The sequence below is a fragment of the Palaemon carinicauda genome, chromosome 24 (genome assembly GCF_036898095.1).
Source record: "Palaemon carinicauda isolate YSFRI2023 chromosome 24, ASM3689809v2, whole genome shotgun sequence".
Classification (NCBI taxonomy): domain Eukaryota; kingdom Metazoa; phylum Arthropoda; class Malacostraca; order Decapoda; family Palaemonidae; genus Palaemon; species Palaemon carinicauda.
In genome coordinates, this window is record NC_090748.1 from 82,680,045 (window position 1) to 82,707,397 (window position 27,353).

Here is a 27,353-nt window from a genome sequence, read left to right on the forward strand (position 1 = left end):
TAGACTTTTAAAACCTTCCCTTTAACTCAATGCATACAGTACGTACATTACTAAACTATAAAACAGGTTAAAGTAAAAAATAAAGATTGTTACTGTACTCACCACGAAAGAAGTTCAAGAAAAACTTGAATGACGATGGCGATGAATTTGCTGCACAATAGAAATGATGATGATGAAGCTGATGATGTGTTCTACTGTGCAGTCAATGATAGTATTTTACGTCTCTTCAGACGGAGGTGTCTTTTCCTGGGACACCTCTTCAACTTCTTCCTGGGAAACTTCTTCAATTTCTTCCGAAGGCGTACTAGCAGGAGGAACTGGCTCTTTTTTGCGAGGCTGGAAGAACATTGTGATCGGAAGTTGTTGCCGCTGCTTCTTTTTTCGATCCAAGAGCATCCTGTAGGGAGTCATGATGTCATCGACCTTATTTGAGAATTGCATCGAGCGAACCATATCCTCGTCCCACTCTTGTAACATTTCTTTCGCCTCCTTCATATGGTTGCAGAACTTGGCAAGCCGTTCTAATGTTAAGCCCGTTTCTTCGACATTTTCTTGGGTCTCTTCCTGGGTACCTTCACTCTCTTCCTCACTTGCCGATTTCGTCAGGTCTTCGAGGTCTGCGTCAGTTAGGGGCTGGGAATGGCAGTCCAACAACTCGTCGACGTCTTCAGTCGTCATGTCGCCAAACCCGTCACCTCCAATTATGGCAGCCAACTGCACAGATTTCCGTATTGCAGAGTGTTGGATTTCCGACGGAGTAAATCCCTTGTCGTCGTAAACAATATCGGGCCACAGCTTCTTCCAGCTCGCATTCGCGGTTGCAGGTTTCATCTCTTGAAGTGCCTTTTGAATATTCTGCAGGCACGTGGCTATGGTGTACTGCCGCCAGTACGCCTTCAAGTTGAAATCTTCATCCTCGTCATCTTGGGCAGCATCCACACACGCAACGAGGTCCGCCAAGGTATTCTTCGTGTAGAGGGCCTTGAACGCCCTGATAACCCCCTGGTCCATCGGTTGAATTAATGACGTGGTGTTGGGTGGCAGGAACTCAACCTGAACGCCCTCACGCGACAGGTCAGTTGCGTGTCCACCAGCGTTATCCATAAGGAGAAGGATCTTGAATGGCAAGCCCTTCTCTAAGAGATATTCATGGACTTGCGGGATGAAACACTGGTGGAACCAGTTGGAGGTCAGCATCTTCGTAATCCATGCTTTTTGATTATGCATCCAGTACATGGGAAGGAGATTCTTATTTTTATTTTTCAAAGCGCGAGGATTTTTCGACTTATAAATAAGCCCCGGCTTTAACAAAAATCCAGCAGCATTGCCACACATCACGAGGGTAACGCGATCCTTGAATGCCTTAAAGCCAGAGGCTTTGGCTTCCTCTTTGAACAGGAAAGTTCGCGACGGCATTCTCTTCCAAAACAAGCCGGTTTCATCCATATTAAACACTTGTTCCGGCTTGTATCCACCTTCAGCGATAATGTTCTTGAAAGTCTGGTTCACGTAAGTTTCAGCAGCGGCAGTGTCAGCGGAAGCAGACTCCCCATGCAGGGAAACGCTTTTCAGGCCGAAGCGTTTCTGAAACTTCGCGAACCATCCTTTGCTTGCGGAAAAACGTTTCTGAGGCTGGGAATCAGTGGATGTCCCTGGTTGAGGATCATCTGCATCATCATCATCTTCAGCATGGTTGCCGTCGTCGTCTTTAGGTTCCTTTGTAGCAAAATTCTCATATAAGCTCAAAGCCTTTGTTTGGATGGTGTTCGTATCCAACGCTATGTTCTTCTTCCGGCAGTCGGCAATCCACACAGCTAAAGCACCTTCCATGCGTACGATCGTTTTATTATGCGTTGTAACGACTCGCTTCGCTGATCTGCTAAAGGTGATTGCAGCAGTCTTTCTAATGTTCGCCTCGTCCTTTTTGATATAGCGAACGGTGGATTCGTTGATGCCAAAATGGCGGCCGGCGGCCGCGTAACTTCTACCATCTTTTAACATGTCGAGAAGCATAACCTTCTCAGCTATCGTCATCATCCTTCGGTGGCGTTTAGGCTCACTACCAGCCTTACTAGAAGCAGAACGCTTGGGAGGCATTGTACAGTAGGATTTAACAGAAAGTTCAACAAAAAGTTCAACTTAAAACAGTCGCACACAGCACAGATTAAACTTCACAAACTTAAGAACGTCTACTCAGCAATACGCGGAAAGAGAAAGTGAACGATCCAGCCCCGCGAGAACTTTGATGCTGCGGGTAGAAGATGCGGGCAAAACACCAATCACAGGCTAGATAACAAAACTTGAGTTTTGATTCGTCATCTATCAGCGCTTGAACCAATCACAACCCGTCTTACAGTACTATGGTGCGTTGGTTACTCATAGAAGATGCCCCGCGCATAATGAACGTACGTAGATTAAGTACAATACCGTAATAATAATAAATAATGATAATAATACTGTACAGTAATAATAATAATAATAATGATTAATAATAATAACAATAATAATTTTATTAACAACAACAACAATAATAATAATAATAACAATAATAATAAAAATTTACGTACGCTATTTTACGCCTCTCTCTCTCTCTCTCTCTCTCTCTCTCTCTCTCTCTCTCTCTCTCTCTCTCTCTCTCTCTCTCTCTCGTACGCTTACAGTATTCGAAATGTGATTTTTGCAACAAAGAATATTATTGGATGCAGTACTGTACTACGTACGTATACATACAAAAGATTCATGGAAAAGAAGCACATCCATTACAGTACACACCATTCTAATATGGTATGACTGCATCTGATTTGCGTTTCATGTTCGATTTAATTTTACTACGTACTGAATTATCGTATGATCACATTCTCTTTTCGTGTTTTATTTCTTTCTGTGCTGAATTATATATCATATGTAATGCAATGAACAATCAGTAAGAGCAGATATTACTAATTACAGTATTAATGGAATTACAGGTAACAAAATATCGTATTTGGTTGTCTTCAGATTTCGCGGTATTTTCGAATTTTTCTGAAAATCCGCGATATGTATATATATATGGGTTATGGGAAAACCCCGCGAAGTGGTGAATCCGCGATTGTCGAACCGCGAAGTAGCGAGGGTTCACTGTATATCCATGTGCCTTCCCACTGAATAGAATAAGCTATTAAAGTGATATACCAGCTGGATGACATCTCAATGGAAAAAAAAAAATTCTCCCTACTGCCATACTCTCCCTTCTTTAAACTAGATGTCAAAACTTTCCCCATCTGCCGAGTAATTAGGTCTGGTCCCACCAATGATGTAGGGCTTAACCTGGAAAAAGGTTTAAACATTGCATAAGATTTAGTAAGTGGTTGCATTTTGCTTTGACACCTTTTGTTTTCCTGTGTTATTATTAAACTTTTTTGGTTTTGTCAAGCTACACTATCTTGTAATTATTCATCAAGCTTTTTCTCTGATTGCAAAGTAAATGGGTTGTTCTCGCTTTGTGAACCTTGCCATGGAACCGAATGTTATTTTTCTATACTCTGGCCTGGATGTATGTCTAGGACGATGGCTAAAGAATGGGAGCTAAATGTAAGCGTAGGCTCTTTTTTTAATTTTGTCTGACAAACCTGCTTAGTGCTATGCTTCAGTTGGCTTTGCTCTCTAACTACGATGCATAGGATTTTACAGCGTTTTGTGATAACGCATGTTTCCATTGCCAGTAATGTTTTGGTGTCTCCATGATATTAATGTTAGCATCGCTTTGTTATCAAGATATGTTATTTTGTCATTGTCTAATTTCAATCAAAGTAATGAAGCATCTTATATAAAGAGTTTTTCTCGTGAAGGAAGTGTGAATTCCATTGATATATCCAAAGATAAATTTACTGTCAGAGTTGGTAACAGTGCATTGCCTTCCTCTAGTTGTTGACAAGAATTTAACACTATCTCAAATGTCTAGTCTTTCACATTCTATTGTTTCTGACTAGGTAAGGCAAGCATGCATTTCCTGTTTCCTTACCAATTGGTTTGGGGTGCTCGCCTATAGGAAGGGGATATACTACAATCAATGGGAAATTATGTTTATATCCTGTAGCACCATAGCAGATACTCCTTCAGTCTCCAGAACCAGTAGTATCTTCAACCATACCCAAACAGGTTGTGGCCTCAGGGCCAACTTTCAAGGTCATATTGGCTGATTTATTGACATCTCTGAGCAGCAGGCCACCCCAAGTTAAACATCCCTTATCCATCTGGGATGTTTCCTCTGGACATGCCCTTAGAGGCCATTAGACTCCCTTTCCCTATTCCTGTCATGTCAAATAAAATAAGGTGGACAAAGGAAAGACACTTCTTTATACCTGGAGTTCCGATTAGTGAATGAAATAAGTTATTGTGATTCCAGTGGTTTTAGTAATAAAACTACTGTGGATGAGGTTGGTCAAGAACCAGTACTAATACTGGCTAGGTGCAAGCTGTATATAACTTGAAATTATTGGAATTTTCAACATTTCTAATAGCCTAACTTCATATTCTGCAACTGGGGAGCATTTTAGCAGATACTTTAAGGAGGGATGGTACAGTGGCAGGGAAGAAAAATTTTCTTTATTGTTTTTATTTAGAGGTTAGCACTTCCCCTCAATAATTTGTCCTATTCAGAGGGAAGTATGGGAATAAAAGAGTTTACTTTATAAATTACGTTATTAAGCAGTTAACTGGTGTGTGAACAGCTTATGCTTACACAGTATGCTATAATTTATATTAGTGAATGAATATATTATGGGAACAACTGTGTACATGAAAAGATACTTATAGTTTTTCAAAATATAAAAATTGATTCCTAATCATGAGGGAAGTTCGGGGAAAGCTTTATTTTGAACTTATTGGTTTGGCTAGACATATGGTAATAATGATTTTATATAGGAACATATTTTAAAGTCACTAATGTTTTTCTTTTCAGGTATAAAAGATTTAATGTTAATGGAATTAAAGTCACTAATGTTTTTCTTTTCAGGTATGAAAGATTTAATGTTAATGGAAACCCTCAGTATGCGTTTGCTGGGTACTCAACAGTGTACGAATATTATGCCTACCCAGACAAAATTAGACCTAGAATTTCTCAGATGCTGGTTTTGCCACCTTTCCAACGTATGGGAATAGGAGCAGAATTGCTGGAAACGATATATGCTCATTTCAGAGATGATTCCACAGTTTTAGATATCACAGGTAAAACATTTAGTTGTTTTTTAGGGGTATTTTAGTATTAAGAATTTACTGTTGGTTTGTTCAGTTTTTATAATCTTAAATTTTTTATGTTTTGAAATGTGTAATTTTTTTGAGAATCTCATATTATACAGTAGTACCTTGAGTTAAGAGTAACTTTCAATGTGAGCAATTCGGGATATGAGCATACAAATTTGAATTGGGTTATGAGTATTGTACAGTATGGGCCTGCGAGCAAAGATTTCTTGTTGCATGGGTATTTTTTTGGACAAGTACTGTTTGAATTAGACTGTCACGTGATGCTCAGAATTTCTTGGATGTAATGAAATATTTGCAAATTTCAAATGAATATGCTTTAAATGATTGATATGCGTTGAGATGTCTTTATGAATATCTTCTTCCCCATCGTTATCCCTACATTAAGACGTTGGTTGCCTGATGTGCCCTCTCCAATGCCTTCTATCAAGACATCCTCTTCCACCAAACCCCTTCTCTCCATATCATACTTCACCTTATCTTGCCATCTAATGCTCTGTCTCTATCTTGACCTTCTCGGCCTAACATGTTCCTCCCAAGCTCTCCTCACTCCTTCCCCACCATCCATCCTCAATACGTGCCTGCACCATCCGAGTTGTGACTTTCTTATCATCTCTGTAAGATTTACCACACCTGCCATTCTTATTTCATCATTTTCCAACCTTTCAAGCAGTGATATTCCCATAATCCACCTAAGTATTCTCATCTCTGTTGTCTCAAGCTTTGCTTCCTCTTTTTGTCTTAAAGCCCAACTTACTGATCTATACATCAACACTGGTCTTATTACTGTGCGAGAGATCTTGACTTTTACTTTGGTTAGCATTTTCTTATCACATACCGCTACTCCTACCTCCCTCCTCTTTCCCCATGCTGCTCTTGACCTATTCTCAACTTCAGTCTCACATCCTCCTTCCTGATTTATAGTAGATCCCAAGTATCTAAAATGTTCTGCCCGTTTTATAACTGCTCCTCTACTTTCATGTATGGCTATCCTGTCCCTACCTTCCTTACTGCTCACCATAGCTTCAGTCTTATCCACATTTACCCTCAAGCTACGCCTTTCCAAAGTTTCTTGCCACTCTACCACCCTTCTCTATAGTTGTTCCTCATTTTCATTGGTAATCATTAAGTCATCTTCATATATATATAGCAACTCCCACAACTTTTCATTTCTGATCCCTTCATTTAACACATCCAAGACCAACACACACAAAAATGGGCTTAATGCTGACCCCTGGTGGAATCCAACACCTTTAAAGGTTTCTGTTTCTCCAACAGTTGTTATTACTTTGTCCTTGTTCTTATGTATATCATCTCTACTATTCTAACCAACTTCTCTAGGACTTTCCTCTTCATCAAGCACCAAAAGATCACTTCGCTTGGTATTCTATCATCAACCTCTAAATCTACAAAAGCACATCTTTATGAATAATATGTTGTACTGTATATGGTATCAACTATTGCGTGTTTGTGTAGGCATTCAGTTTTGAAATCAGACTTATGTATAAAAAATCAACAGAGTTTTGTTGGTATTGCTAGGGTGTCATAGCCCACCCTCCCCCTTTATCCACCACAAGTGGAGCTTCATATGTTGAATCCCCTACTGCTGATACCTCAGCGGCCACCAAGGCGACTGGAGGAAGCGTCAGGGCCTATGAGATTTGCGTCGCAATTACTCACTATTCATTCCTATTTCCAATGAATCTTTTTCCTCTCACACCTATCCTCTTATCACGTAGAGCTTTCTACATTCCATCCGTCCACTCAAACCTTGGCCTTCCTTTTGTACTTCTCCCATCAACTCTTTGTATTCATCACTTACTTCAGCAGATAGCCCTTTTCCATTCTCTCTACTTGACCAAACCATCTCAACACGTCCATATTATTACATCACACATCCGTTTCAGCCCCACGGTCACTGGAAACCACTCACTCACTTTATTTCCAATCCTAACACACTCTTTACTGCTTATTAATAATAGGCAAATTTGTGGGAAAATTTTTTTAAAGAGGTTGTGTGCTCAATCCCAGAACGAATTAAACTCGTTACCCTAGATACTACTAATGTATGTGTTTTGTCAAGAATTTGGTTTTGGAGTGTTACTGTAAATTTTTTTTAATTCAAATCATTGCTTATAGCCTAAAAACTGATGTCATTAGGAGACATGCAATATCATCAGGAATGGGACACCACGTTTTGCTGTTAAATATAGGAAATTAGATGTGTTGCTATACTCGGCATCCTCTGAGGTCATTGAGATTGAATATTATTCTGTTTCCTCACAAAAGTTTTCGTTTTTCTATAGCATTCACTGTCAACGTGACCATTAGTCAAATTGTCTTGGTCTGGATCATGTTAGCAATGATCTTATTGGAAGTAATTGGCAGGATCATTTAAAGATTAACAAAACAGAAAATACATTACGGGGTAGTTTCTTAAGTGGTCCAACAAGATCTTTAAACCGTGCTGTTCATATCCATTATGATGTTCTCCTTGACTAAAAATCATAATAGATTTACCTGTAAAGCCCACTTGGTTGCAATTAATTCTGAACTATACTTTAGTTCAACAAGATAGTAAACATGGTTGAAGTGCCTATTGATTAACTCACCTTGTCAAACACCCACCCATTTTGATCAAAAAAGGTGAAAGTGAAGGCCCCTCTTGAAGAGCCATTGCATCATGGTATAGTTGTCTTGGACATTTTTTCCCAAATTAAACTTTGGAACCGAATTATTGGTAGACTTTTGATTAATAAAAAACTAAACAAAAGCAAATATTTCAGAACATCAACGGTTTTCCAGCTATATCAAAACAAATTATTCTGTGAGAGAGTTGGGTGACCTGATTTATGAATAGAACCTCTTGCTTTCCAACTGACACTCGCATTATTTTAATTATCAAGGTTTCTTAAACTATTAGTTGGTATATAATTTACTTTAACAACAATAACAAAGTACTTGATAGTGAGAATTTTTCTTTCTTCAGATTTTACTTCTGTTCCTATATGAGGTTGATGTTTCCTATCAAACAGTTTAAACATTTCTTGAGTTGAAAAGATTCCTGGGAAAAGGATGTCGTTGAAACTTCCCAGAGGGGGTTGGGGTTGAAGGCGTCACTTGAAACCTTTACAGGAAATACATTACAATGCTAATTTCTCACAGTAGTGGTTGTGTTGAAACAGTCTCTTGAAAAAATGGGATGTTTTAAAGCTTTTCCTAAAAAGGTAGTTGAAAATTACATTTCTTATACAAAACATATTTCAATGTGAAAAGGTCCTACTGGTTAACTACAGGGTTTTGTCAGGTGGATCCATAGGCTAGGTGAGGGTGAGCATTCCTTTTACCTTATCATTCCTGCTGTAACAGGAAGCTCCTCTCCCTATCTCATTATGATGCTTTTCTCTTTTGAGTTGAATGCAGGAGAATACTTCAGGTGGAGATCCACCAGTCTATACATGCGAGTCGAAGGCGAGACATTTCACACACCTTAGCTATTATTATGAATAGGAAGAGCTTTTTTTGCCATTAAAAAGCTGCTTACCTCCTTCAGGAAGGAGTAATGGAGATCACCTACTGTGGCACTGTTTGCAGGTGAGCAGTCCCACACCCACCAATCACCAGCATTGTATGCCAAGTAAGGGTAGTGTATGGACTACCCTTAAAAACACCCTCCTCTTTTTGGAAGGAGTGACAGAGCTTGAATGGGAACCATTTCCTCAGGACTCTGTAATCCTGACTGAGCCTAGTATGGTAGGATTTCTGACATAATGTCAACAAGTAATATTCCTCCTGGGATCGAGTGCCTGTAACCTTGCAAGTAGACTGGAACACCTTCCACCTCCTGGGTCCCTTCTATGGTACAGTATACAGAGGTAGCTCCAAGTCAAGTAGTGATTGATTCTGCTTGCTCTTGGGTTGATCCTAGGAGAGAAACTCTTTGAAGGGGGTTGTTGAACGTGTCTCCAACCAGAGCACTTTTCATCAGGTTATGGACTTCCTCACCTGCTTCTGCCAAAAGAGCTCCCTAATTGAGTTTGGATTCTCCTCCTCAGTATGATACTCCATGGTCTAAGGGAGCTTCGAGTAGTTTTGCCTACCCTAGGACTTTGATCTCGTGGTGGGATGTTTCCTATTTTCAGAGCTTAGGTGAATGCGTCTCCTACTAGCCTAAGAAAGGCATCATGAGTTTTTTTCTCAAGACACTCCTTTTCAGCTTCTGCAAGAGAATTGGAGAAAAGACTCCTTGCTTATTGTATGAATCCCTCCTCCTCAGGGATTGACAATCGAACTGCTCTGTCAGAAAGGTTACATAGTTTTTACTATAAAGCTTTAAGTAGGGCACTATAAAGCTTCAAGTATGGTATTAGTACTGTAGTTGGATGCTTGGATACAGAGATAAAAGATACCATAATGAAGAGGAGATAGATATATTGACTGAGACATCCTTTGCACCACCCAGTAATATATAATATTGCCAGATGGTTCCTTTAAGCACCATAAGATTTGGAAAGCCCAGGTCTACTTTGGTGAGAAGTACGAGCTGGAGTCTGAGGAAGTGTGGAAAATTGTTTAAGTAAAGTTTGAGGAGTCTGAAGGCACACAGTACATAAATGATGATGATGAACAATTGTTTCTTAAAGTTAGATTATAAATGAATGTAATAGAGTAAATATCAAAGGGAATATATTATTATTATTACTTACTAAGCTACAACCTTAGTTGGAAAAGCAGGATGCTATAAGCCCGAGGGCTCCAACAGGGAAAATAGCCCTGTGAAGAAAGGAAATACGAGAAATAATTAACAATCAAAATAAAATATTTTAAGAACTTTAACTTTGAAATAAATCTCTCCTATATGAAATCTTTAAAGAAAACAAGAGGAAGAGAAATAAGATAAAATAGTGTGTCAGAGTGTACCCTCAAGCATGATAGCTCTACCCCAAGACAAAAAAAGACTTCGGTACAGAGGCTATGGTACTATGAACAATGGTTTGATTTTTTTTATGCTCTTCTAGAAGAACTGCTTTCCATATCTAAAGTCTCTTTTACCCTTACCAAGAGGAAAGTATCCCCTGAACAATTATATTGCAGTAGTTAACCCCTTGAGCGAGGAAGAATTCTTTGGTTATCTCAGTGTTGTCACGTGTATGAGGAGAATATATAAGGAATAGGCCAGACTATTTGGTGCATGTGTAGGCAAAAGGAAAATGAGCCATAACCAGAGGGAAGGATCCAATGTAGTACTGTCTGGCCAGTCAAAGTACCCTATAACTCTGGCGGTAGTATCTCAACGGGTGGCAGGTGCCCTGGCCAACCTACTACCTAGATGTTATACTGTATATAAAGATGCTCCAAAATGTGTATGGAGATTTTAGATTTAATCTTTGAATTTTTCTAATACTTCATTTAGGTTTGAGGCAACATTTGAAGTGTGCAAGTTTGTTTTAGAACTGGTGGTACCATCTAATGAGGGATACCAAATTTCTTATGGTAACTCAACAAAATATTTTTTGTCTTTAAGGTACCCTATTTCTTATATTTTGATAGAATTTGCTTGTAAGAGTTTTAAATTTGATTAGGTAAACACTAATTAGTGCATACTTTTTACAGTGGAAGATCCATCTGACAATTTTGTGAGAGTGCGAGACTTTGTCGACAGTAAAAGTTGCTTGAAACTGGAGTCATTTCAACCCAACAAGTTGATACAGGGCTTTAGTGATGATATGGTAAAAGAAGCAAAAGAAAAGCTAAAACTTAATAAGGTAAGAAAAGAAATTAGATTAGAAATACCTACACCTCAAATTAAGTGTTCTTAGATTACTTTTTCATTTTTTTTTCATTGATTTACCCCTAAGGGGGTAACTACCATAGTTTGTGCATTGCACTGTTTAGCATATGCAGGTTTATCACAGCAACCTTTGACTGCATTTCTAGCAGTCTTTAACATCTATTTCCTTTGGTATTGTCCCATTAGTTGTGAAACTTTTAGATTTGTCCAATATCACCTAATACTATATGAGAAAAACTTCAGCCAAGCCCTATAAGTCTAGAAACTTGATTTAGTTGTTACAGCAAGCATATTAAACTTATTATTGATAATGATATTTTTTTCTCTGTTTATTTAGAATAATAATTTATAAAAGTTATATTTGTTGGAAAAAAATCCTGTTTTAATGATTAAATGAGATTCTTGGTTTTTTTTTTTTTGGGGGGGGGGGTGCATTTAGAAGAAAAGATAGAAAATTTTAGATTCAAGAGGATTTATTTCTGATTAAATGTGAAGTCATGAATTACCCTTTTTTTTTTTTCAGCGCCAAGTTCGCCGTATCTATGAGATTCTAAGACTTCATATAACTGACAGATCAAATAAAGAAGCATACAAGAAATATAGATTGGATATCAAGAACAGACTAAATGTTCAATACAAGGTAAGCGTTATTTGCTAGAATCTGCAAGGTGAGATATTTTCTAGAAACAGCATTGCCATTGCTAATAGGTAGTATAAGTTTTAGCTATTTCTAATTGAACTACTTGAGATTCATGTGATATTAATTTTAAGAATGCAAAGTATCAAGAAAATTGTAAAATTAACTATAAAAAAAAAGTTTCACAATGACGTATGTAAAATAATTTGTTCCAGCAGGAATGAGGCATTGGTAAAATGAATCGGCAAGTAAATTTAGGCAATATTTTCTGCAGGCATAGTTTATACCATAAGTAGCATTGTTGCATACTCCTTACTTATACATTGATCTGAGTGTAGCTCTTTATCAGTGGCACTTAAGTCTAATTACAGGCTTTTAGTTGAAAATATAGCTAAAAATAGGGAAGCCAAACAAAAGAAAAGAGAATGGACCTATAATTTATTGTCATTTTCTTGGGAGTACCCTTCCCCTGCTGGGGCTGCCCATCAGTTTACATCTTCCCACATTGGTCAGGTTACCGGTTTGGGTAGTTCCATAATATAGAAACATTTGAACCTCATAATTTGGAAGAGAAACCTAGATCTAAGTTCACTGTTTTTTTTTAGACAAAACACGTAGGAATATTAAAAAACATTATGAATATCTTCAGTCACCTGTAACAGAATGTCCTTTAATTCCAGAATGTGGTGTCATTGAGTTTTTAAATACTTTGTATGAACTTATTCCTCCAACAGCTGTTCAGGTTATGCCAGTCTCCTTTGCAGAGCATAAGTTTGGTTTTGCTAATGTTCTTTCTTCGGTACAATTTTTGCTAGATACCTATATGTTCTTTCTTCAGAAAAAGTCTTACACAGAGCGCGTATATGTTTTGGTCAAGTCGGGTAATATTAACCACTTAAGTAGAAGGAAAGTTTCTCTCTTGTTGCGGTGGAGGAATTTGGAACTTTTCTTTCAAAAGAACTAGAAAAGAATAAAGGTGCCAATTCAGTTCTTAAAATGGTTGGGGGCAATCTCTGCACACCAACAGTTTCCTTCTGATATGCTTTTTGAGTTATAGCAGTTTCTAAAGGACATTTTAATGCTAGCATATCAGTTCCAGAAAGCTAGTTGTTTACTTACAAGAACAGATTAGTTTATCCTTTTATTCTCCTGATATAAAAGATAGGGTGTTAAGGGGTTCTTATATTCTTTATTCTGGCTTGTTTTATATCGATAGATAGCATAATGGATGTCTGGCATACAGCCAATTTAAGCATTGTTCCTATTTATGTGAATTCATATGCTAGTTGAGGAGTGTCCTATAACCATAACATATTGCTACTAACATGGGATCTGTCAAAGCAATGGAAGTTATAATTAAGTCTGTTGTTAACAAATAGTTAATGATGATAAATCTGATTTTTTAAGTTGCTATGCAGAAATTTCTTTTGTAAACTTAGGGTGGGCTACCTTTAAATCTGTATTATTTGGTGTAGACTTACAGTTCCTCCTTTGTGGAAAATAGATGGCTCTCACTTAATGTCCAAAGAAAAGGCAATCATGTCGGAAGGTTAGAAAGACTTGCAATCTGGAAGAGGTGACAAAGCCTTGAAAGTATAGTAGGGGATGAGAATCGGTTTATGATGGCAATATGTATGTTTAACAGGAAGCAGAAAAACTTTATCTTACTCATTCCTGTTTCTCGAATGTTTTTTTTCCAAAACGGCTTAATAGTTGTGCTGAAGGTATTGATTGTTCCTACACAAATACAATAGGAATATAATTTCAGCTTTCAACTGCCAAGATTTATGATGAGGAGTCGGTAGGTACTGGCACCCCAGCTGGTACACATTAGCAACTGTAGAATACGGATGTATTCCTGGCACCATCAAGTAGTTGTTTTGTGCAAGGGAATATAAGGAAGATGAAAGGGTTAGCAGTTTTGTCAATAGCGTAGCTGACTGAAAGTTTGTGTAACCTGCTGATAAACACTTTTTATTACTGTTAACAGCATTCCTTTTGCATTTTATTCCCTTGCTAGTGTGTAGTTGTGATGACAGTTCCATTGTAACTTGAGAATGAAACATCTTTGCACACGATTGATAGAATTACTTTGTTATTCCTTCCTTCATCTCTGCTGCACCTCTGTCTCTTAATCCCGACAACAGATCCATGTGTTCAAGGGACTTACAGCACACTGACCAGTCATCAGATTCCTTCTCCCCCATGGAAGAGCGTTGCCCAATCCTTCACTGAGGACGAAGAAAAAGACACAGAGATTACGAGCGCCCATTAATACGCTACTATGCACCACCAGTTTGCAATCGCGCTCTTACTTAAACGCTATTTCACCTGTTCGCAATTATGCAGTTCTATGGGAGCACCATCTCACCAATTTGCGATCCCACTCTTACGGGAGCACCATCTCAGTGCGATCACGCGCCACCTCACTTGCTCGTGCCTAGTTGCATGACAAACACTGTGATGAGTAGTTAACTCGTCCGAGAATCTACCATCCACAGGTATAGAGGATAAGGAATGAGGTGCTCACCTGAATTTCTTCCCATCTAGAGGATGTGATCGACAAACATATCACACCTTCTCAACCTACCAGGAATGCTTGCAGCACTTCTTTGCTAGTTTTCCAAAGGGTTTGATTTAGCTTTTGGTAGAAATAATGTCTGATAATGCTTCCACCTGTGCCCAAGTTTACAAAGGGCCCCTGTTCATAAACCCTTTGCATACAGGTGCACTCTTGGAAGTAGAAGATGTGATGCTGCTGTGCAAGTCTTTCAGACAAAAACATTGCTCTAGAAAACACGTTCAACCAACAAAGTCCTGGTGTAGGGCAGAAGGGCTCTGTTTCTTACCATCACTTGTCCTGTTCCACCACGACTCTTCCTTCAGTACAGAAGAAATGAAAGATCCCGAAATTGTTTTCTTCTTGCTTTAAGGGACCACCACGGATTCAATAGCACAAAGCCAAAATATCAAAGTATCTCTTCTAGGATGAGTTGCCACATTAGTCTATGGTTAGAGGTGGAGTGTCTGACCAGTATCCTCCCTTTCTCTGGGGTGCAGCGTCCGTTCCATTATTTGCTGGAGTGAACGTTGATGTGGGTGAATTTCCTTACTGAGCATCCGTTCTATACAAGTCAGTTATAGGAGTATCTCCCCCCCCAATCCTCCTTATGAGGGGGAGGATTGATAGAAAGTACAATGCAAGCCTAATTAAGCATACATTGTGAGATCATATCCTTCCGAGGATATAGGTTCTTCCTTGACCGTCTGTCAGCAGACAGAAACCTGGTTTAAACCATGAGAATATATTCTCGTCACACACTTCTACCAGCTCTGTGTATTAACATCCTTGGATTTTAAACCAGACAGTATGGTTATAGGGACTTCCTCACCCCTAAGGATTAGTCTTCTATTAAAGGACAAGGTTTTGTATTTGTGTATAGGAACAAATCACAAATTTTAAAAGTAATTTGCATTTTTCCGATTATTCAAACCTAAGCCCTTCAAGTTTCACTTCCCTCCTCAACCACCTCACAAGCAATAGATGAGATTCAAATTGGCTACTCATTGTACTGGCTGTGGGCAGGGCTTCTCCATCTCCCACCAGTAACTTCCGGCACCTCATTATAAATTTTAACAGTTAAAATTCCAGCCAAGATAAATGCATTCTCCTGTTGAAAGACTCGTTTGTATACTGTAGGTAGGAACAATACTAAATCATTTTAAAATTTGTTACATTCTATAATTAAATTTGACTTTTGCTAAGGCCTTGGAATATGTGATGTCTTTCTTACAATTTCCAATGCTGTACAGACGTCTCAATTTTGGTCAGGAAGTTTTTATGATAGGCCTTTGATTTTAGTGCTGCTTTGACTGTGTTAATCATGAGGCCCTTTTTTTCTTAGTACAGCATCACTCAAATTTCAAGATATAGGTTACAAAGAGTAGTGTTTGATAGGCACCATAGAAATGATAGCAATGCAATATCTGGTGTTCCTTGGGATAGTGTTCTCGGTCCATTTATTTTCATACTATATACGCATGTTATGTGGTTTTGCCAGGGAAGCAAGCTTGTTGCATATGCATCACTATTGGAAACTACATCATATCCTCAGAAAAGCTTTTTCAAAACATTACACTTCCCATTACAACAAACAAGTCTGCTGCTAATTGATTGCATCGGCTTTAGTGGCTTTTTATTTTTATTTATTTCCAAATAGAAGAAAATCAGTGACCAACACTGATTTTATTGTTATTGAATTCATTGAATTTTTATTATTCCTAAAAAGATTCCCTGTTTTGTCAAATAAGTTTAATATATCCATGTGGACTAAAGTTTTGCAACATGCTGGGATTGGATGTGGCTGCTAACAAACATGTGATTAGAGATAATGTTAGGACTTTATTATAGAAAGCTTCCAGTTCAAAGTCCAAGTAGATAGAATTTTGATATTGTACTACACTCAACTCTTGTTATACACGTGTTTGGTATTCACAAATTTCGTACAAGGTGAAAACTCGAAATATGGCACCAAATTTTGTAACTGAAAAATCGCCACACAACGAGATTCAAAACTTGAAATTTTACGTTAGAAAGAGCAAGTCACATGAAATTATTATAAAAAATCACTAAATATTTTACTGTAGTGTATTAATAATGGCTAAAGAACATAAGTCAAAGTATGAAATTTAGAGTTAGAAATTGGCAACAAATGGCAGTCAAAATGTGAAATTTTGAGTTGGAAATCACTAAATACAGTGTAATATTAAATTTTGGCTCGAGTCAAAACATGAAATTAAGCATTAGTATTCAGAAAATAACACTACACTATTAAAATAACGAAATAATTCTAACTCATCAAGTGATATTAATGAAAGCATAAAATACCCCGTTAAAAGCATACAAATTCATATTAGGAAGTTTGTTTACATCGCGTGTACTTCTACTAGTATACTTGAAGAGAGAGAGAGAAATATACTCATCGTATGAACGGGGTTCAACTCGAGTCTTCATTATTATAAGAAAAATTGTCAAAGCTGATCTCATGAATTTTCACCCATAAAATATGATTTTGTCTGATCTCGTGTATCCTGCGATTTCCCTTATTGAGAAACCAAATTACAAAAGCCTAACCTCCTTCTCTCCATTTCTTTATGCCATCTTCTAGTTCAATAAGTTGAAAGAGAATGATAAAAGTATCGTTAACGTTTTAATCATTGTGTAAATGCATACAGCCATAATAACCAAACAAAAATCAGCTGTTTTATGAACACTCAAATTGGATAGCAGTTATTATGCTTGTATTTCAACCATCGTTTAATAGTAAACTATTGCCCTTATTCCCTAATGAGAAAAGATCATCGAGGAAACAATGCCAGATATAAAAAGATGTAGCTGATGGTAAGAAAAGTGTTCATAGAAGCTATTCTGTCATAGATACTCTGTTTGGAATTGGGGAAAGCTGTGTACGAAACCGGAGAAAAGAAAAAGAAAAAGAAAAATTTGTGGGGACTTATACATGTGCATACTGCATAATTATAAATGGGTGAATTTAAAAGATAACGTGACAGTATCTGAAAACAGAGAAAATAATTTTGTTTTAATACAATGAGAGACTATGAAATTAAATTAGTAAGAAAAATTAATAAGATTTCTGTCTAGTGTCTTAACTGTTATTTGTTTTTATAGAATTCAAATCTTAACCAAGTTTTGGAGTATTCATGAGCAACCTGCGGCCCACAATGTGTTGCTGTGTGGTCCCCAAGACTTTCTAGGTTACTGAAAGTATATTTATACCAGTATCATCATTATAATCTTTAGGAAATAATAAGATATATCAGTTTCTAAGATTTCATAGCAAGACAAGAAAAAGAATCATATATTGGGCAAATAATATTTCTTGCATATGTGCATTATCATGCAGCCGTTAATTTTACTTTAGTTTTGTTACCACCCAGTTTCTGTCAAAGGTAAGCTTTCTTTAGAAAAGTGCGGTTTTATAAGGAACTTGACTTGCATTAAACTTGGAATATTTTGTCTGAGAAGTCTCATGTAAGTTTCCAACCACTTCTCAATTCACAGTGATTACAATTTCTATGTAAAATTGCTTATACCTTAGAAAGAATTGTCAAATTGTGGTGGGTTGGAGAGGATGCTATTTAATCCTTTGTTTTGCCAGCACCTCTTTCCTGCAGGAAAAAAAGGTCTTTAAATAATGAAGAAAAAATGTATTTCTTTTTCAATTAGGTGGAAGCTTTTCATTTTTAAAATGAATAAAACATGAATCTCGGGTAAGCCTTGAAGTACTGTGACTTTAATTCAAGAATTATATTTTCTTGTAATTGAAGGGCCTTGTGATATTTTTAAAAATGATGAGACCTTTATTTTTGTTATCTTTATGTAGAAAGAAGACAGAGATAAGGAAAAATTAAAGAAAGTATTACGCCCTGAGGAATATGCAGCCACAATGACAATTACAAGTAAAGACCAGCGCTTGGAGAGTTTGGAACGCCAGTACGCAGAACTGGAGGAACATTATATGCATGTCCTTGAACGACTAGCAGCCTCGGATCTTTCCTGACCTGTGACTTGATGGACAAGTATTGTTACTTTAAGATTTGTAACCCAACAGATTTTTTGAAATAAAATTTTACATTTTGTTAATATATGTATTGAAATTTTTACACTTGTAGCAGTGCTTTTAGGTATGCTGTATTTTGTAAACTATGGAATCTGGAAATCACTGCCACTCCTGATGAATGTATATTTGTCTCATATAGATCACATAATCATCTCATTTCACTTGAAGTAATCAGTTATACATGGGAAACTATATATTAATTTCTTCCTTCTTTTCCTCCCTCTCATGGAACTGCCATTTGAAGTTCAGACTCCCCATTTTAAATTTTTTAGATATTTTTGTATATTGTACATTTTTGCTATTTTTCTTTATTCAGATACTGTACTTTTACACAGTATGTGTTATACAATTTTTTTTTCTTAATTGTACAAACCATTCTGTGTAATTGTAGATCATGGTTACACCCAGACGTCTCAGGTTTAAGACATTTTTTGACTGAAACCAAATTTTCAATTTAATGTACATTGTTAGGACTGAAATAAAAGGCATCTCATGTTTATTAAAAGTTAATGACCCTGTCCAGATACTTAAGGATGCCTTGTAGGTATCCATTTATATATACTTGCTGAAAAATATAATTATTCATTTAAAGTTTATATATTCAATATTCTTTGGCGGTCAGCGTTTCAATACAGGTAGCGCTAGTAATTTTGTGTACCTGTTATAACTGAAGTAGCTTTTGAAAGAATACTTTGATTATTACAGGTAACCTAGGTAAGCTACCTTTCATGGGAAGTCCAATGCTTCCATAGTAGCATAGAAGGAAACATTCCATGCACAAATGAAGTTTATAAAATGCATAAAACATGTCAACAATGTTTAACCTTATAGAAGCGTTGAATTCTCCCGCCATTATTTTTTAAGCCTTGAAGTCAAGTGGATTAGTCGAATGTTTGACTTTAACAAACAGGTTGGTAGTAATCTCCTTGTGTATTCTTTAGCATAAATCTTGTCACACTGCTAGAATGAGGCTATTGAGAGGTGGAAAAGTTTTAAAACATCAATTGTTTCATGACAAATTTGAGATAATTAGCCTCAATACTTATCCAGAGAAATTGTGAATAAGCAAGGGCAAAGCTAAGAACTTCAGGCAACCTGAAGTTGATACTCTTGAATATGCATAAATTTTCATACAGGTGTTACAGTGAACCCTCGCTACTTCGCGGTTCAACCATCGCGGATTCACCACTTCGCGGATTTTTTTCATAACCCATGTCTATACATATATTGCGGATTTTCCGGAAATATCGAATATACCGCGATGTGACCGATGGTGCGAGATTGGAGAAAGTAAGGAAAATTGAATCATGATTGATTTTCAATATAAATGAAACTTTGAGGAGCAACAAAGATATCATTTGTTAGAGAGATAGAGAGAGGTAAGGAATGGGAGGTAGTGAAAAGTAGCCCACAGAGAGAGAGAGAGAGAGAGAGAGAGAGAGAGAGAGAGAGAGAGAGAGAGAGAGAGAGAGAGGGGGGGGTTTAAATGTAATAAACAAAAAAATTTGATAGGTTATAACACATTGGTGCTTATGTAATATCAACTGTATACTGTAGACGGTTTGAATAAGTTAAGAAATGGTATAAATGATACTTTGTTAGTGTATTCGTACACACTCAAGAGCGGCAGCTAGATGACAGCTGATCTAATCACAGCCAAAAGTAAAAAAAAAAAAAAAGTCAACAATACTCGATTTTTAAAACACACCCGAAATTTAAAAACAAAAGTACACGCTTTCTTAATGTGCAATTAACTATTTAAAGAGTGGCAATTTTCTAGAATAAAATGATATTTCCCAAAAAATTGTGGTTTGCTGATGAAATCGGATGCCCTATTTTTGGCTATGATTGAAATGGATGTAGACTCGGCCTAATTATTTCATTTCGTATTTAATTGACACTAATAAAACTAATTTTAGTTTCTTCATCTAAATGTAAGTATTGTATAACACGAAGAGAGAGAGAGAGAGAGAGAGAGAGAGAGAGAGAGAGAGAGAGAGAGAGAGAGAGAGAGAGAATGAATCAGCTGTTGTAATCAAATGGCGTGTTTTTGTTTCGTGAGAATTTCATCGCCACGACTTTAACAACAACATACTGTACTGAACTTTACAATATTATACAGACTACTGTAATATGATAAAGTAAAATATTTGTAATCTATTTTATATGAAATGGGGCTATTTTTGTTTTGTTTAAAATTTACATTTACGTATGTAAAACAACTCTCTCTCTCTCTCTCTCTCTCTCTCTCTCTCTCTCTCGTAGATTGTTTTCCTGCTTTGCTACGTATGTATGATTTTATATAGATACGGTAAATAATATTTGTAATAACATATTTTATAAAAGCTTTTACTGTAATATCATTATTTATCACTTTCATCATGCAGGTTAAATTCCTTAGTTTGTTTACTGAGCGTACTTTATGACGCCGTCGTTTCAGGCGGCGTCATAAAGAAAAAAATTTCATTTGGAAGTCCTAAGAAAAATTAAGTCAAACATTAGTAATAACCAAATCAACATACTGTACTGAATAATCAATATAACTGATGCAAAAACTAACCTATAAACAGATGTGTAAATGCGTTTGTTTCTTCATTAGGATCAGAGATAAACGTAAACAAAACATTGGTTGCCATTTTTTATCGTGCTTTTTGGCGTGTTTAGGAAACGCATGATATAAAGTCGCCTTTAATATTTGTGCCTGTTTTAGTTTAGGGTACTGTATTACATGCATTAAGTGTTCTGTACATTAAAGGGTAGTTTGTTAACAGTACTACATACAAGGGAAGGTTTTAAAAGTCTGAATATACATGTTAAATAAATAGGTAAATATGGTGTTACTACTTCGCGGATTTTCACCTATCGCGGCCGCGTCTGGAACCTATCTACCGCGATAAACGAGGGTTCACTGTATATAACTTCAGACAATTGAGAACTGGATAATTAAGTCCCTCATAATAATTTATATTTGTTCCAACACGGAGTACTTACCTCGAACTTCTTTCTTAGAAGTATCTTGGATCTCCTCCCAACCGATCAGAATTTTGTGTAGTTTATCCTATCTCCGTTTTCTATGCGGGGGAACCTCTGGCGGAAGGATACGTGCCATGAGGCGACCCAGGGTCAGAGAGCGTGCTCGCTCAGGTGTCGACCTTCAGTAAGTTTTCTGGTCGCGTTGTGATAACATCTCGCCGTGCTCTCCATACCCAGTGCGACCCTTTCTGTCCCACGAGGTTCCCACGTGGTCCCATTGTGTTCATACCTTACCTTATCCTACCTTTCCCTCAGTGTTCCTGTGTTGTTTTGGTGCTTATTGGTTCGTTATGGAAAATCCCCGCCGTTGCCTATGGCCAATAAATCTTGTGGGGCCTTTCTTTCCAAGCCGGAAGTCGACCCTCACTCTTTGTGTTCGTCATGTAGGGGCAGTGTGTGTTCCCCTACAGCCACGTTTCCGGAGTGTGAATCCTGGAACGAAGTTCAGTGGGTGCGCTACAGCACCAAAAAGAAGAAGGCTACCAAGAGATCGCCGAAGAAGTCAAGCATTGCCTCGCCTCTTGCTTTGCCGATACCTCTTCGGAGAGGGCTTCTCTGCCGCCTTCCCCTACACAGAGTAGGGGACGAGGTAAGTCTGTTACGGGGAAGCGGCCCATTGCTCTTCCCCAGGAGTCTGTGATGTCTGTTGGTGGGGATGTTCTGTCAGTTCAGGCAAGTGGGGGGGCCTGAGGGAGGGATGGGAGTGTGTTCGGGAGACGAGGTCCTGGTGCCAGCAGGGCCCGTCTATTCCGACGATCCTATGTGGGGGAAGCCCGCTACAACCTTTTTCCCTGCTTCTTGGGTCTGAAATCAGGTACGTCAGCTGCCGGGGGAGACGCCGAGAAAGAAGATTCACCGAGTTCGGACCCCCTCGCGTGGGCGCCGCCGAGAATGCCCTTCAGGTCACCCATGAGACTGGAAGAGGAGTTCGATACCTGGTTTGTCCGCAAGGAAGTGCCTCGCTCCCGCCCGTCTTTCTTCAACCTTCTTCGCCAGCGGACCGGCACGAAGATCCACCAGCAATTCGGGACGCCTCGAACGATTCAGCACGTTCCTACCAGTCATCGGGTCTCCTCTTTTGGGTTGTACTCTTTCTCCTCGGAGGACGAAGGTCCGAGGGACTCAAGGAGGAGACGAGAGAGGTCCCGCAGGAAGAGGTCCCGTTCCCGATCACGCCACGCCAGGAGACGTTCCAGATCCCCACGGAGGAAACACAGGAAGAGCCGCTCGTCAAAAGTCGCCATCCACCGCAGCCACCTCCTAGGAGCTTCAGCAGCCCCGAGCACCTCTGGCTGGCTCCCTAGGGCTCCTTCACCATCCTCGCGGTACGTCTCCTCTAGCAGACCCGATCATCGACGTAAGTCATCGCACCAGGTCTCGGTCGACAGGCATAAGTCCGCGAAGGTTCCGACTTCATCTGCCCACCAGAGAAAGTTGCCCCTTCGGACTGGCATCCTTGTCCCAGCCTCCGGTTCTTCGATGGCCCGCCCTGAACGAAGGAATCAATCGGCCAGCACGGGGAAGCCCGCAGCTCCATGGATCTCCGCAGGAGGGAGTAGACCCATGACAGCTTCAGTACTTCCGTCCCAGCGGAGCTGTCCGCTCAGCGAGTCAAGCCGCAAAGGGCTCTCTACGAGAAAAAGATTCCTCCACCTCACGCGGGACCCTCCGTCGTAGACGTGCCTACTCAGGCGGAGGACCAGTTGGCCGAAGGCCTCGTGGATGGCGGCCAATGTTCGACAGACGAGGTCTCCACCTATAGGAAGGTCCTAGCCCTCATCAGGCGGCCTCATAGGCTGGATGAGCCGAAACCCTCGACAGATGAAGCCTGGCTCTCCAGTCTTAGCAGGCTAGTGGATAACCCTGTGCAGCAGAGGCCTTCGCTGGCTCTTCCCCTGGCGAGGGATGTTTGGCTGGGTATGGACCACATAGATAGGTTCATAGCCAGCCAGGCGGACGCGCCCGGGAATCAGAGTGCCTCCAAACTCTTCCAGGGTCTTAGAACGCAGAAATGTTTTTATCTCCCGAAGGGGCACCGCGGAGGTCCCTGTAGGTGGAGCCAGCGATTGCTATCCTGAAACAGGAAGCGGCTGAAGATGAGGCATCCTCCGCTCCAGTGTGTTTTTCTCCGGCAGAAACCTCCATGATGGAGGATATGGCCCTGGATTTAGTCTACGTATCTTCATGGTTGGACTGGTGGGCCTGCACGTTGGTAGGCTTTCAGGCCTCTCACGACCTCTCTGTCCCCGAGAATCAGTCCTTGCTGAGGGAGCTGATTACTTCAGGGGGCAAAGCACTCAAGTTCCTCTCGTACCAGTCCCTCTCTCAAGCAGCCAACTGGGTCCTGCGGAAGAGGGACACAGTCCTGAGCAAGCTGGTCAGGAGACTACCGGACAGAGAGGCGAGAGCCTAGAGGAACTTGCCTCTGTGAGGCGAGTCGGTGTTCCCCCTGAAGGCAGTAGAAGAGACTATGGAGAGGGTCAGGAAACTTAAGGAAGCGGGAGACCCCAGACCACCACCGGCAAGACGACCTGCCCACAAGAGAACCTCTTCGGATGTCTCTCACCCACCCCGCGCTTCGCCGATCCAGCCTAGAAGGGACACCCCGTCGGTGTCTTGGCACCAGCCCTCGCAGCCCTCCCGTAGGGGTACTTCGGCCCCTCAGGCGAACTTCAGGCTTACCTACTCTAGTTCCAGGAGAGGACGTTCTAGCCGCACCTCTCGAAGGAGATAGGAAGGGAGGCCCCCTACTCCTGCCAAAGCCTCAGGTAGGGGGATGCCTCAAACACTCTTGGCAAGCTTGGCGGGACCACGGAGCGGATCCGTGGACCGTCGCACTACTGATGGAAGGGTACAGGTTGCCCTTCCTAGTGGAACCGCCCCCTCTGATCCTGGTCCAGCAGACGGAGTGGTTGGCGCCAAAGGACCCCTTGAGAAGAACAGCATTGCAGGAGGAAGTTTCGGCCATGCTCGCAAAAGGGGCAGTAGAGCCAGTCAAGGATCCAGGACCGGGGTTCTACAGCAGGCTTTTCCTGGTGGAGAAAGCGACAGGGGACTGGAGACTGGTCATAGATCTTTCAGCCCTTAACAAGTTCGTGTGCACGGCCGACTTCAAGATGGACACCCCTAAGTCGGTTTTGGCGGCTTTGAGGGAAGAGGACTTCATGATGTCAATAGACCTCGAGGACGCTTACTTCCAGATCCCTGTCCACCCCTCCAGCAGGAAGTTCTTCAGAGTGAAATGGGGTACCCAGACGTTACAATTCAGAACCCTCTGCTTCGGACTGTCGACAGCTCCTCAGGTCTTCACGAGGGTCTTCGCAACAGTCTCAGCCTGGGCACACGACTGGGTGTTGCTTTCAGCCTCAGAGGGAGCACTGAGGGAGCAAGGCGTGAAACTTCTGCGGTTCTGCAGTGTCTTGGGTATCACCATCAACCAGGAGAAGTCACAGCTGGTACCCTCCACCAGGATGACCTACCTAGGGATGGTTCTAGACTCCCGGTTGGCGAGAGCCTTCCCCTCCGCGGAGAGACTAGACAACCTAGATCAGATACTCCGGCCCTTCAGGATGCCTGAAAACTTTAAATCAATCCTGTCGGACCAACCCAGGAGAGCCAAGGACTGGCAACGATTGATAGGCCACCTCGTGTCGTTGGAGAAATTGGTCCCCCAAGGAAGGCTCAAACTCAGGGGTGTTCAGTGGAACCTGAAGGAGCTCTGGAACCAGGGGGACTCCCCGCACAAGATAGTCCCGGTGTCCCGGAGACGAAGGAAGTTCTGAAGTGGTGGCATGACAGAACAAATACCCTCAAAGGAATACCCTTCGCAGTCGACCCTCCCGAGATGCTGCTGTTCACGGATGCATCCAAGGAGGGTTGGGGAGCCCATCTTCTCGACAAGGCAGCGAAAGAAAAATGGGACTCCGAGGAGAGGAGCCGTCACATAAACGTGTTAGAACTGATGGCTGTGCAAAGGGCATGCCGAGAGTTCGTCCATCTGCTCCGGGGAGACACCGTGGCTCTGATGTGCCACAATGCCACGGTGGTGGCCTACATGAAAAAGCAAGGAGGACGGAAGTGGAAGGAGCTTTGCAGTCTCACAATGGAATTCCTGGAATGGGCAGAGGAGGAACAGATCAAGATCACAGCCAGGTTCATTCCGGGAAAGAAGAAAGTCCTAGCTGACGGCCTCAGCAGGATGGGTCAAGTAGTAGGGTCGGAATGGTCCCTACACCCAAGAGTGGCCAACACCATCATCCTGAAGTGGGGCTCTCCGATAATAGACCTCTTCGCCAAGAGACTAAACGCACAGCTCCCAGTGTTTTGTTCTCCTGTGCCAGATCCAACAGCAGCGTTCGAGGATGCTTTTCAACATCCTTGGGACAATCTCGACGTATACGCCTCCCCCCCCTACGGGATGCTCAGACAAGTACTCAACAGAGTGAGGCGGGCAAACAACCTGTGGATGACTTTGGTAGTGCCCTTGTGGCCGGAGAGAGAATGGTTCGCAGACCTAAAGGAACTGGCGCGCCTTCCACCTTGGCCCCTTCCGGACAGGCTAGAATTTCTCCGACAACCTCACTTCCAAAGGTTTCACGAAAACCCTCGGTCCCTCCGTCTTCACGCATGGAGGTTATCGAGCGTCTCCTGAGGAAGGAAGGATATTCATCGAAGATCGCAGCAAGGATGTCAGGATACCTAAGACGATCCTCGATCGCGGTATACCAAGCAAAGTGGGCTACGTTTACCAAATGGTGCACCTCGAAGAACATCAGGCCGTTAGCGGCCTCCATTCACGAGATAGCCGACTTCCTGGTCTATCTGAGGGACGAAGTGGGCACGTCCATACCAGCCATCAAAGGAGTCCGGCCGGCGTTGGGCCAAGTCTTCTTCCTGAAGGGCATCGACTTGGGTGCGTCCAGACATATCTCGATGCTCATCAAGAGCTTTGAGCAGTCGTGTTCCCCCCAGGCCACTAGAGTTTCCCAGTGGGATGTGGCTAGAGTGCTGAAGATGCTTTCAGAGCCCCCCTTCGAGCCTTTCAAAGATATCCTGGACAAGGAGCTCACCCTCAAGACGGTCTTCCTGTTAGCCCTTGCGTCGGCAAAAAGAGTAAGTGAGATTCATGGGCTGTCTTACGAGGTCTCACACTCGAAGGGCTGGTGAGAAGCTACTTTCAGGTTCTTGCCTTACCTGCGTAGCCAAGACTCAGAACCCAGCTGTTTGGGACTCTAGGTTTGAGGGGTTCTCAGTGCCAGCAATCCCGCGTTCAGACAACCCGAGGGACTTGCTACTATGCCCAGTCAGAGCGGTACATAAGTACCTAGAGAGAACGGCCAGACTTCGCCCCGAGACCAAGAGTCTGTTCGTCTCCTCAGGACTAGTGAAGAAGCCGGTCTCTAAGAAAACGATCTCCTTCTGGCTGCGGCAGGTAATCATGAGAGCCTACGACAGTTCGGGGGTCTCTCTTCCGGGAAAGCCTAGACCCCATGACATTAGGGGCCTGAGTACTTCGTTGGCCTTCGAGAGGAACATGGCAGTGGGCCAGATCCTGAGGGCAGGCACGTGTTCAAAGCAGTCCACCTTTACAGCTCACTACCTAAAGGAATGTTTGAGAAAATCCTTGGACGGGTTCTCTCTTGGCCCTGTCATATCTGCGCTCCAAAAGATTTAAGGTGTAGCCCCGGGGAAGCCGTGGGTGGTAAGTCCAAGAGACACTTGTTCCTTCCTTACCTTTTCCCCCTATCACCTTTCCCCTACATGACCCTTGAGTCCTTCACCTTCCATGGGATATACTGTCAGTGAATGAATACGTCTCCGAGGATTTTTACAGAGGTGAGTTACTTAGACACTAAGATAGTTTTTTTGCGTAGTTTTCCCTAATTTCTCGTTTCTATTTTTGGATCAGCAGAACCTAGCCTCTTATCTAGGTTCCTCTTTTCCCTTCGTCATCGGTCTTTAGGTCCGGAAGGCCACTCCCACCTCCTAAAGTATATAAGTCTCCTAAGAAAGT

General features: G+C 41.0%; 1 protein-coding gene across 1 annotated transcript in view; it reads left to right on the forward strand.

Moving 5' to 3' along the window:
• Hat1 (histone acetyltransferase 1) overlaps positions 1 to 18,903 on the forward strand; it is a 25,424-nt gene extending 6,521 nt beyond the window's left edge. Inside the window, exons 2-5 of the mRNA XM_068348615.1 lie at positions 4,994 to 5,205; positions 10,852 to 11,003; positions 11,553 to 11,669; positions 18,071 to 18,903. Coding sequence (XP_068204716.1) covers positions 4,994 to 5,205; positions 10,852 to 11,003; positions 11,553 to 11,669; positions 18,071 to 18,247 — 658 coding nt within the window. The 3' untranslated portion in view covers positions 18,248 to 18,903. The remainder of the gene's footprint in view (positions 1 to 4,993; positions 5,206 to 10,851; positions 11,004 to 11,552; positions 11,670 to 18,070) is intronic.
• The last annotated feature ends 8,450 nt before the right edge of the window (positions 18,904 to 27,353 follow it).